This window comes from Ptychodera flava, chromosome 21 (assembly GCF_041260155.1).
Source record: "Ptychodera flava strain L36383 chromosome 21, AS_Pfla_20210202, whole genome shotgun sequence".
In the NCBI taxonomy this organism is placed as follows: Eukaryota; Metazoa; Hemichordata; class Enteropneusta; family Ptychoderidae; genus Ptychodera; species Ptychodera flava.
The window spans coordinates 26133921-26146709 of record NC_091948.1 but is presented as its reverse complement, the minus strand read 5'-3'; the positions used below and the strand labels follow the sequence as shown (position 1 = coordinate 26146709).

The following is a 12789-nucleotide window of genomic DNA, read 5'->3' as shown; positions in this document are numbered from 1 at the left end:
GATATCAATTCAACTTAAGTTATTCCAATTCATTTTAATACGAATAGAAATACCATAATAACATATTTTTAACGATTATATATTAACTATCCCCTATGAGCATAAACCTAGCTAATTCATCACAAGGATTTGTCCGTATCTAATCTCCTCCCCCAGTATCACACGGGACGCATCATAGCTCTACAAATACCTATATTTTCACTATTATTATACTGTTATGGATTTAAATCATGACCAATTATTACAGCGAGCTTTATTGCGAATAATAGCGTAGCTGGTACATACTGAAGTGATAAACTGGTGGGAAAAGATAGATTTGTATACAAATCTGGTATAAATCTATTTGTAAATTCAAAATTCTTTTTATCATGGCGTTAGCCTAAATCTGGGACAGTCGGCCCCACTTAACCCATGAGAACATGCTGCGTTGCGTTTAATATGACTACCTATGGCGCCGGATATTTATTTAATATAAAAAGATTGCATATGACACACGTCTATTGATGACATAAACGCACAGTGACCCTGTATACTGAAAACTGCTGTTTACGCCTTTAATTGTCCCGTGAAAGGAATGACTGCATTTCAAAAAGAATTAATTTAGGATTTCTCGCCTGTAACACGTGTTGTGGGTTTCATTCACTTGAATATATTTTCCATTCAATAACCTGACTGTTACAACATGCTCACACTATTAAACCAGTAAAAGGCATGTAGTGCTTTAGTAAATTTCACAACACAAACACCATCCATGCAGACCACAAGCGTGACAGATTCAATACACATTCGCCATTTACCATGGCAGACATTTGTTTAGTGACAGCATACATAAGGGCAAAACACGGTGGGTTAGAGTATTCCCATTATGCTGACATTCTGCTTTGCTGTGTACTTAAACCAAGCTCTACACTATCGAAGTAATTAATTGGAGACGCCTTAACATTCTCACCCCGGGAAAGAAAAGAAGGCCATTCCTTAGGCGGGTCCTTCGGCAAGAGGCATTTATAGGCCGCCTAACACAGTTTATAAATGGTTCAAAGATATAGTTCCATGTATTCCATTGTGATAAATGTTTACATTGAGATAAGACATCGATAAATTTCAGGAAACGGGAGTTCAGTCAAGTGAGGCGTTACCTGTTACAGAGTACGAAGTCATTTTTCATAAGCGCATTTCTGAATCCATTCCCATGTTTTGCGCCTGAATTTAAAGGTAATGAGTAGCAATGTGTCGATTTCAATTTGAAAATAAATACTTGGTATTTCCAGCGGTCGAATATTCTCTTTTTATAGTCACTGTGTCACTACAATTTGAATAAAAAGCATCCAATGAAACATTTCCCCCGGCTCCATAAGGGTCAGTGCACATGACTGTAAGCACCTCTGTGTAAATGTTGCTAAAAAGTGATATCCCTGGGTTGTTAGAGCAGGACTTAAAATTTCCTAAATAAACACGCAACGGGAAACGAGTTCCATCTATGCTTCTAAGTTAACTGTTAACTATACCTTCGGCTTCCTCAATAAAAACGCGAACATAAAAGCGTTGAATGTGCTCTTACAACACGACCGCGGAATCCTCTTTGGGCAGACATGGTCACATTAAACATTAATACCTGTGTCTATACGATCTGACAAACTCTCGGTTGATTGTGTACAGGAACACGTGCATTTTGTCATGCTGTCGGCTGCGGTACATAGAAGGGATCTAAAACATTCTCTTGAACTGGGTCTGGCAGTAAGAATGACCAAGTGCACTGTAACATATATGACGATGCAGCAGTGAAGTGAAATTGTCTGATCTACTGTAAATGCAGCAGATTAGGCTGTGGTATGGCATCATCGTGATATATTGGCGAGCATGTCATTGTAAAAGCAATACATGCATTCGAGAATGTAGATAATTAGGACCACGCTGACGATACAAATTGCGGCATGAATATTTTACAACATGTGTTAAACTGCATTGTGACATTACATTTGCAAGATGTGTGAAATTGCTATCTGCACCACATGCTGCAAAACGGCCTTGTACCAACAACTATAACTATAACTATTGTAATGCAAATATTCCTAATGATTTCCCGTCCCTGGAATTTCTCGCTATTCAGTACTTATTCTCGCTAATTGAAGTTAATGCTGCATTTTCGTACATGGAGACACATCTTTCAATGATTATCCTCTATGTGCCCATCAGAAAGTAGGTTGTTTTGAGATATATAGATAACTTCGTTTCAATATGTGCATAATGTCTGTTCCAAAGACTCTATCTTGAGTGGCATGGTTTCCTGTCTTCAATTGCCATTTAGAGCAAGCTTTCGCTGAACAGAGACCTCAAAAGGCTTGCCTTTCAATGTGAAAATCCTATCCTGCTTCTTTTAAGCCATCGCAAATCCAGATCGTATTGAATACGCAAAATTTAAATCGTGTGAAGAGGTGTGCATAATTTGCCTGTTGAATGTGAAACAATGCAAAACCAAGACCGAAACTTAGCATACACAATGAAGTGTACTTTGAATACTAAATCTAACTTCGTCATCTCCGTATATGATGTTTACAAATCGAAATCCCAAGTTCGGGCGTTAGACATCACTTAGTCGTTCGAGGCCTAATGATGCCGTCTGCTGGATTCTCGTGGTTTAACTTATCAAAAGGAGAGACTCATGTGAAATGTTACTAAAAAGACAGGAAATTGAGTATTTCTGATGTTTAGATATATATTACAGATAAAATGACAGCAAAAAGATTGCGAAACATAAAACAGACATATCTCAAATATGTTCATCAAACTATACAGGTTGACAAGGAACATACTACAGCCTCAGTACTTTACACAAAATTTCACTGGCAAAAGTCAGGTATTTTAAACATATCTTAATGTTACTCTAGTAATATTTCACAGCTTTAACATTTACGTTGTCACATAAATGCCCCTTGGAAATGACAAGTGCGGTAAGTAAGTTTTCCGGTAATTCATTTGACTTAAGTGAACATTCTCAATGATTTAAACGTGCGCATATTGCCCGAAATCTTTCTGTGAAGTATTTTAACATTCTACCAAAAGATCACAATAAACGAGTCGCTTCGAAAGACTTTGTTTTAAAAGGTTTTATTACATAATGATTACTGAGGAGCCATAAAATAATGTTGGAGCTAAATCAACTATAATGGCCAAAAACAAGACATATCTGATGTTTATCGAGGTTATATAGTTTCATTGACTGACCACTTCTTAGACGATTTGGTGTCAGACTTAAATTAGATTTCGAAGAACGTTAGAGCTATTTCGACTTATTTTATAGTTGCCATGGTTAAATTGTTTACAATATGGCATCCTGCCCATAAAGCGATGCTGACATACGTGTATAATTTTTACAATGTGCCATAAGGGGAAAGGGTATCTAAGAACATTGATTTTGATCGTAATAAAAAGTCACTGCCTTTGGTCAAACTTTCTTATATTGTAATTTGGGTGATAACGTTCAAATCCGCTGTCCACACTAATAAACGAATGCTTATAAAGATAAGCAGCCGGTCAATGCATCAGTCTTTGTCTGATATAACATTATCTTCATGATATAAAGTGCAAATGCAAAACATGTGATTTGGATTTAATGTACTTATTTCCTTATGTATGCGCCAACAGCCAAACAGGCAACTCATTTGAGATTCCAAGTCCAACGGCGTTAAAGTAAGAGTACATTGAACATTTTGAGGTTTTGTTCGTTTTACAACAAGAACATGTTTTATTAACAATTATATTCCCTCCATAAATTCATACAACGGAAATTACTTTGTCGAGATCATTGTCTACTTTAGCAATATACGATGAACATTTGCGTCGTTGCCTTCAAGTAAAAGCGAAAAGCTTGTCCTTTCATTTCCGTCAGCGATGAGCATAACCTGACCACGCATATCCCTCAGCATGTGCCATAAACCCAAACTATGAACCCCAGATGGCACAGCCGACGTGGCACTAAGTCCAGTTATTTACCACTTCTTATTCTCCCACACTTTTGCAATCAAGTACCCCATAAAAAAACTCCTTTAGAGGAGAGTTTAAGATCTTCCTTGTCAAAGTGATGTCAAGAACGCTGCCACTGAACATCGGAAGCTTTCTGGTGGCAGTTTCGTGTCTTGAATTGTATAGCATCGATGAGTATCTGTGAGCGGATGTTAGGTTTTAAAATGACCGTTATGTCATATAGTATTGCAGAATGTTCAGAAGATACAAAGAAACATAATATTGTATTGTTGCCGGGAGTATATTGCATCTATACACACGAATCGATGTATCTTAATGTTTAAATATCCGTCAAACGATGTAGCTATTAGCTCAGTCAAACTTAAAAATGTTAGCAGATTTCAAGTGTGTAACACCGTTGCTATAGCTGTAAAATCGTTGCCAGGAAGGGTACAATCGTAGTTCCGTGTACACTCTAGTTTTTACAGCTGCAGAGATTTGGGGTGGCAATAAATATAACGTCTCCTCTTCAAATTAGTCGCTCGATGGGATCTTTACAGAAAACGCACAAGAAGCTCATAATCTGTTGTCAATTTTACTTCGTTGTCATGTTCGCTGAAATGTCAGTCTAAACTCTACGAGTCACGGCGTAGAATATTGAACACTGAACTTAGACACTCGTCATAAGTGAGATACTTTTAAAATCGTATATGCACAGAACTACTCACTGTAGCGTATCTAATAGATATGCTTACATTAGACCTTGGCTTTTTGTACATGCACACGGCTGAATAGTGAAAGTAATGTGTGCGAATTAAGATAAGAGAGTGTCACAAAGATCGAAAATAGATTTCATAGTCATCTGACAAAACTAACCTGGCAAGCTTACTTCAATAGGAAGATGAACTACATTTCATGTTTGAGGGGGCAGGCTATTTAAAAAAAAAGAACACGTTAACTTTAAAGATGCTTTTGTCATATTTCCAGGGCCATAGAAGAGTTATTGGCCCTCTAGTTCCTTCCCTATTAGACTGTAAATTTGCAAAGATTCCATTTCGGTTTCAGATATCTTGCTTCAAAAGCATGTAAAAAGCATGCAACATAAAGTTTCAATATTTCCTTGACACGTTGATAATATGGCATACGTAAACAATAGATATATGCATAAAAAGATAAATAGATACATACATGTACATAGATACATACGTGTGCATATATATATATATATATATATATATATATATATATATATATACATAAAATTATCAGGGTACAGATGTCCTCGTATGAAATTACTGTTGTCGATGCTAGAATTTGTCGTTACTAGAATATTCCCTGTCCTGTCTCATTGTTGTGAATAGTGTTTTGATAGAGCCACTGACTTTCACACATTTCATAGTGATATCAAGATATACAATGTTGAGCACATAGATCACTAAATAATATCCCGTCCCGTAAGGTAAATGAAATGCATCAGGATGGCACTTTTTGCAACCTGCAGTTCGAAAGAAAACTGCATCAAGAGCACCCTACAAAGCGAATTCATCATTCCGTCTCCGTTTTTACTGAGCACAGCATTTTTGCATATTAATGAACGGATCTCACCGGGATCTTGGCTGTCCCCGCCAGCGTTACAAATTTTCACAGGATTTATGGTAAATCTGACCGTGGACAAGGAAGAGACATTGACTGCGCCTTATGTCATATTAGGGAACGATCCTTACAATCATCAATCGCGATCTTGGTTCATGAAGCATGAGCAAAAAGTTGTTGGTATTTCTTCCAATTCTGGGCTATGACAACTCGACCTTAATATACTAATATTCTATTTTTACTACGTCATCATGTTCATGACCAGACGCCATGTCCACAAACAGTACGCATAATTATATTCAAATCTATATCGGATGTGTCAGTCATGTCCTTGATGAATTTTGTTGTTCAGAATTTTCATAAATTAGGTCTAAATTTGCTTAAGGTAGGTCGAAATTAACATCAACCTTCAGAGGTCAGAGAACGCATTACTCTCAAAGGTCAAATATTTGTCCGCAAATTCCTAACATCACGGTAGACTTTTGATGCAGACAGAAAAGTGGAATTAAAAAGGAAGTGCGCTTTTAAATACTGAATTACGATCTTTGAGGGGAAGCCTTTCGTAGCGAAGCCCTACATCACAAGAGAAGGACCCGGAAATGATAACGATGAATTTACAAAATGCCTTTGATTGAATCGTATCGATTTCGCTTATATTCTTGTTTAGACATTTTGGACCAATTAGAACGCCGTCGTTACTGGTGGAATTTCTCACTTGTCAATTCTGGTTTCTCTGTCGATAATTAGGAGATTGTACAAGATCTCACGAGTACGTGACGATAGCACCAAGGATTTCAAGTCACCGACGTTTACCGCACTAAGAACGGTTATATTGTATTCGGCTCCGGGTGTAAAATAATGGCTCCGGGCCGTATCGAACGCTTCTCGTTTCATCGAATCGTTGAGTTACACCAGCAAACACAAAGTTCAGTAAATTGGCACTTTCGAATGCTGTTTCTGCCTTATCATGGCACTTCACGTTAAGTAAATGCAATGTTATTCGGTGTGAAACTGTATTGTTCCATAAAAATATATACCGTTAACTTGCCAAAACCTGAGAATACAAGAATGGTGTTTGCATTGTTTTGTTTTACTGAGATTAGCTGTGCCATAGTTTTATGTTATTAATAATCATTTTTACGTATTCAGCCTGGCCTTCCCATTTTAAATTTAAATACTGATCCATTTGACTGTCTGTCTGTTTGTCCTCGCGCCCTGCAGACTAAAGGTCGGTGAAATGTTTGTCCCTGGCACCCTTAACCCTTTCAAGGAAGCTGGAGTGAAATTAGCTCTCAGACCTCAAAGTAATCGCCTTGGGTAGAGCAATATGCTAGTACTCTATCAACATGGACGTGCTACTGTTCACATGTAGTGCGCACCTCCCGGCGAAGGATACTCAACCGAAGCGACTATATACTATATTTTAACAGGCTAGATTTTTCAAAGAACATACACTTACAAGAAGATGTTATTGTGATCAAATGGTGTCAGATTCCCTGATAAATTTTATTTTCCACAGATTTTCGAGTAATCCTATGCTTATAGCTTTGTTGTCGCACTCTACAGACACGTGGTGTTCAATGCAGGTAACGACATACTACACCAGTGGGTATATCTGATGGTGTATGCTTATGCGTCACTGCCAAATCCTACCTTTACATATCACACATATTACTTTAAATGACATAACATTTAGAGGGAAGGCTGTTGTTAGATTATCAACGAATACGAGGCATTTTTGACAGATCGATCGTATCGCCCAAAGTTCTTTTGAAGGCAGCATTTGAATCGTTCGCACCTTTCGCCGCTGTAGTCGACACTGAATTAGTGCACACGCCCAAGTAAACATTCTCCATAGAAATAATGGTTAGGGAGCACAAGTAATGACGAAACGTCGGCATAATCGTTAAAAACATAGCTTGAATTAAATTCCGTCGAAGTCATACGTTATTTGAGTTGTTTATAATGAAACGGATGAATTTCTGGCTGACATTCAGAAATGTCATCTGAGCAGAAACATTTTATCCTGGCTAATGCAGTAATTGATTTCTTCTGTATTTCACTGTCGGTTATTTTATCAGAAAGGCGGCGGCGGGGGAGGAGGAATAAACCAACCTAGCGCAAGCTAAGTCAAATAAAAACACATCTTCCTATCAGCGAAATTTGAAATGACTATTTTGTGGGATTAAGCCAACATCGTCATGTATGAATAGGTGTGAAAATTACGAGATTGTTTGATTGCTCTCAAAACTAGAGCTCTGACCGACAATGATATTTGGCGCGTTTTGGAAACTCACCATACACTCCATGTAGAGGTTTTTCCGAATAGGCAATGAAAGGGAAACGACTTTCAACAATATTTTTATTTTAATTCATACATGTTTTACCTATGAACAGGAGCAAAATGATACAAATACGTAAATCAGCCCGACGTGACTCCAATAATAGATATTAGAATTGCCAAGAGCAGCTGCCGGGATTGATTTTGTGATGGTCGTAAATATCTCCCGATACCCGAAGATAATCGTAATAAAATGTTTTCATCGTGTTTTGAACCTCAGCAATTCTACAATTCGGTATGACCGCAAACAACCAAAATCACAACATACGTGCTAAAACAACAACACTGACATCAAACTGATGAACGCCATGTTTCTAGTTAAAATCTGTAAGTCTTTTCATTTGCTCTGAAAGTTGTATCATTTGAATGGAAAATAATTCAGGAGACTTATTTCGCTGTACATTTGCGAAACCGATGTCTTCCTGCATCTCACTATCATCGTGTAATGTGGCACCAGCTCCCTTTGGGTTGAACAAATTTTATATATGACCAGACAAGAAAATGAGATTAATATTGATGGCCACAACAAAGCTAATGCCGATTATAACGGTATCAAGGCGTTCACGAGAAACAACGTTTCGACGATTTTACTTACAATTTTTATACATGGATTCGTCCGCAGCGTAAGGGTTTCCAATGTTTATCGTGGGGTTGGCCATATGGATGTTTGTTGTTCAACGATCTACCCTGTTTACAAAACCGATAGAAAGATTCCTATGATATGTATTGATATGCGAACTCTGAAGGGAAATCTCTGTAGCTTTGTACTGTGACCTAATTGAAACCGACAAATATGGTTGTATGTTTTTGTGCTATTGAGTAGATGTGCATTTTTTAATCTGATGTGCTTTTCGGGTTCCAAAGAATGATATTATCACCTTGTTATTCAATTGAATACGATCAAATCCCTGAGAGGTTTACAATTTTAAATAAAGACGTCATTACATTCGTAATTTTTCGCGGATTCAGCTAACATGTAAATCGAAGAACCACTACGCCAAGAAAATTCGACACTGTTATCTAATTCCCATCGATAGGTATCAAAGTTAGGCTTTTTTCCAGCGATCTCCGTCCTGGGAGTAAACAGATCAATAGCTGTTTTTCAATCCGTCAGTCTTGCATTTCCAGCGAGATGTATTTTACTGCCGTGTATCGAGACTTGCCGGCACTCTGATACTACGCAACTTACAAGAGAACTGCCAATATGACTGCATAGCGGAGACATGGATTCAGGTTCAGCAAGGTATCAAATGGTGTCACGATTTAATGAAATGTTCATCGGTTCTATCAACAATATGTCCATTGGCGGCTTTTGTAGAAATTGTGACCGGAGTTCCTATTTGTACCCAAGAAAAAACTGGCTCTACGGTGCGTTCAACCGTTTACTCATATACGCATGCGCGATGTTCCTGCTCGCTTCAGTGGTGAAGCATTTATTTTAATACGCGGCGTTTTACGGATATTTTGACATATGTTAAGATTGATTAAGAGGTCAAGATTGGGAATAAGTATATATTGGACAGAAAAGCGCTTTGAAGCAAACAATGTCTACGAAAGACTGAATCATTTATTACCTAAGCAGTTTGTTTGATCAACATGATTATGAAAAATTAATATTTTCCTTACATTACACAAAGCTTAAATATTAATAGATGCACAAAAAACCATCAATGCTAACAATCTAAAAGGCCATGGCTACCACTGATGAACGATAAATTAAATGCTAGCATCACGTAGATTCTCGGTGAAATTTTGACTCCCCAGCGTCACGGTGGATAAAGCAATTTCGATTCGAAGATCGGAGTTGAGCGTGACAAATTGGGATTTCAAAATTAAGATATTATATAATAGCATCATTGCAACACACGACATAAGTCACAAATTGTCACTCATGTAACTAAGGCGAATTTTGTTAGGAAGGTCAATAAAGAATGAAATCCGATTTCATCAGGCGTGTCGAACCATCGCGCACAAGGACATTATCGCACCCTGGGCAATATGTGATACTGACAGCCATTCGTGTGTTGATCGCTTCCTTACCAACATCACGGAACAGCCTCACACAGACATCATGGCGGTCTCTCTGATGCCTAGCTAACAAAATAAAAACCAAAACACGCGTTTCTTTGGCTAATAGAAATCTGTCATCCCCGGAAACAAGTCATAATTATTTACACCGGCATATGTGTGGTTCAGTTTATGAACTTTGTGGAATCGAACACTAACAAGTTTATGCATGACAATGTCGTAGTCAATATATTCGCCATTGCCAATAAGATAAATTCTCTTTGTCGTAAATGTGATAGCGACAGCATAATGGCTGCAATATTATAACTTGCTCTTGTGTGTCCAGTCGCCTCCCTAACCGATTAACCGATCCGATGTTGACCTTTGACCTAGAGTGAAGTAGTGGAGTGTACGTTACAGTAATAAACAGATATTCCAAAGTATTATATATCTGATGCTTACTGTGTGATATATACAGATCCTAGACTCAAACTTAACGGTAACAATCAGGGTGTCACTTGATATACAAAGTATACCGTGCAGTAATACTCAACTGACATTACTAAGCATTCTTCTTGTAATCCAATTATATTTCGTCCGTGATTGTGTCATGATAGACTGAGTATTTACATGTTTCTCTCGTTGCTAGTGTTGTTGTCGTTGTTGTTATGGCGTCCATGTGAATAGCTGTGTGCATCTTATGTTCGTGTTTGATCGCATCGTTAGCCGGAAAATTGGCCACCGCTGGCCGATTTACTCGAGTCACTTTCTTTAATATTCCCTTCCTCACCACACGGTGACGACCACGCCGGATTTTTCGGCGTCTGTGACGGCGACATATCTTGCCGAGGTTTTTCCTGAAATTTTCACCAGCAAAGGTGTAAACGAGAGGATTCAGGGAGCTGTTGGCATAGCCCAAACAGAGGCTAATGTAATAAGTCACATATATTCCAAGAGTTATGTCTTTCTTTTCTACACGTGCGAGTACAAACTGCATCACATAGAACGGGAGCCAGCATATAACGAATATAGTGACGACTGTTATAACCAGCAAAGAAACCCTCCGAGAACCGGCCGCTCTCCTCGGGTTTTCGGACCTTGGGCCCTTGGAACGAATAATGTAGACAATGAGGCGAACGTAGCAGCACGAGATGATTATAACTGGAAGGGCAAAGCCCAGTACAAACGTGAAAATTGTGAAATAAGTGCTGAGTATTTTCTCAGGCCAGTAGACATCGCATCGAATTCTGTTAGACTCAGGGTCACTGTGCTTGGTTGTTGAGTACATCCACAGCGGCAGCGTCACAAGGATCGACAGGCACCAGAGACAACAGTTGACAATGCGAGCGTTTTTCACGGTTCTGTATTTCATCGAGGTGATGCCGTGCACTATGGCAAAATATCTGTCAATGCTCATCGCGGTCAAAATAAAAATTCCCGTGAACATATTCATGCCATCCACTGCAAAGACGATCTTACAAAGCACTCTGCCAAAGATCCAATTGGAAGTGGCGTATTGGTATGCTAAAAACGGAATGCTGAACATGAATAACAGATCTGCAAAGGCTAGATTTAGGATGTAGATGTTTGGAACTGTTCGCATGTTTGTGAAACGAAGGAGAACAGCAATGACAATACTATTGCCCACAATTCCTACCAGGCAAACAATGCCAAAGAATAGTGGAACGACAAAATATCGAATCCACACAGGCCAGGCAGATCCATCGACTTCGGTGACATTAGTCGCTGAAACGTTGAAATGGTCCAAAAGGCCCGTGTCAAACACAATCCTCGATGTCAAATTCATGTGCAGTGTAAGTTCCAGTGGAGTCCTGTCCCTGTTGGGTATATCATACGAGTACAACGTTAGAGCCGACGATGTATTACTCGCTTGCTCTTTCTCTACCTCCATGGCGCTACACGCGCAGCTTTCAGAATGCAGCACTCGCCTGGTGATGACGTCACGACTTATTTCAGGTTAAAGTCGAACATTGAAGTACCCTGTGTAGCACGCATCGTCGGACCGTCCATTGACCTCGGCTCCCGCTCTCTTCTTCAATTGGACACGGACTTGACTATCGACGTGCTTTATAACAACCGCGTGCGAGCCGCGACCAACGTGACTGCAGAATAAGCACCAATGCAGGGCATGTCAATGAAATATCGAGCCTTTAATGAAATGCGGTTAACTATTGGCTGCTACTTCGCCTAATCTTGGCACAATCTAAGTATCAATTGACAATTTCATCGTGGAACGTAAAACACGTGCTAATCACCATCCACATCAGATACAAATATAACCGTAGATGATCCTTTCTTTAACAAGGACGTCGAATACAAAATATGCTTTGTGGCACTTGAATCAAGGATGAAACACCCAAAATAAGCAGCGAGAATATTTAAATGCGTCTACACATCACCGTGTCAATAGCAAACTGAAGCGGGCGCGTCTGTCATGGCAACTATCAGAGCAATGAGTTTCAGCGGGTAATCGATTTCACATTTACATGGAATTCTTGTGAATGACCTTACCTGAGGGGTCAATCAGATAATTAAATGTCAGCATATGAAATCGGATCCCGTCCATAGTGATACACGGTGAAAAACTCACGTGTAGGCTGTTGGAACGAGCTCAGTTGTAATGCTGTGTCCATGAAAGAAGTTATAAAATTTAAACGGGGGAGGGGGGAGTCATCGGAACGAGTATTGATCTAGTCCGGTGTCAAATGTTCTTGATAAATCTAAGCAGCCCTGACGTCACCTTAACGAGCTCTCTTCATCATTAGGTTAACGGTTATACGAAAATACCAATATTTCACGACTGGAAATTGCTTGCATTGACTTGACCACGACGTGTGCGAAAGAATACAGTCGATGCGTCATATTCA

The 12789-nt window shown here is 39.0% G+C and overlaps 1 protein-coding gene across 1 annotated transcript; it reads right to left on the bottom strand.

Annotated features, from left to right (window-relative positions):
- Positions 1-10360: 10360 nt before the first annotated feature.
- LOC139121853 (somatostatin receptor type 4-like) lies at positions 10361-11934 on the bottom strand. The gene has a single exon (XM_070687081.1). It carries the CDS (start codon positions 11811-11813, stop codon positions 10488-10490), a length of 1326 nt encoding a protein of 441 aa, XP_070543182.1. The 5' UTR covers positions 11814-11934; the 3' UTR covers positions 10361-10487.
- Positions 11935-12789: the final 855 nt, after the last annotated feature.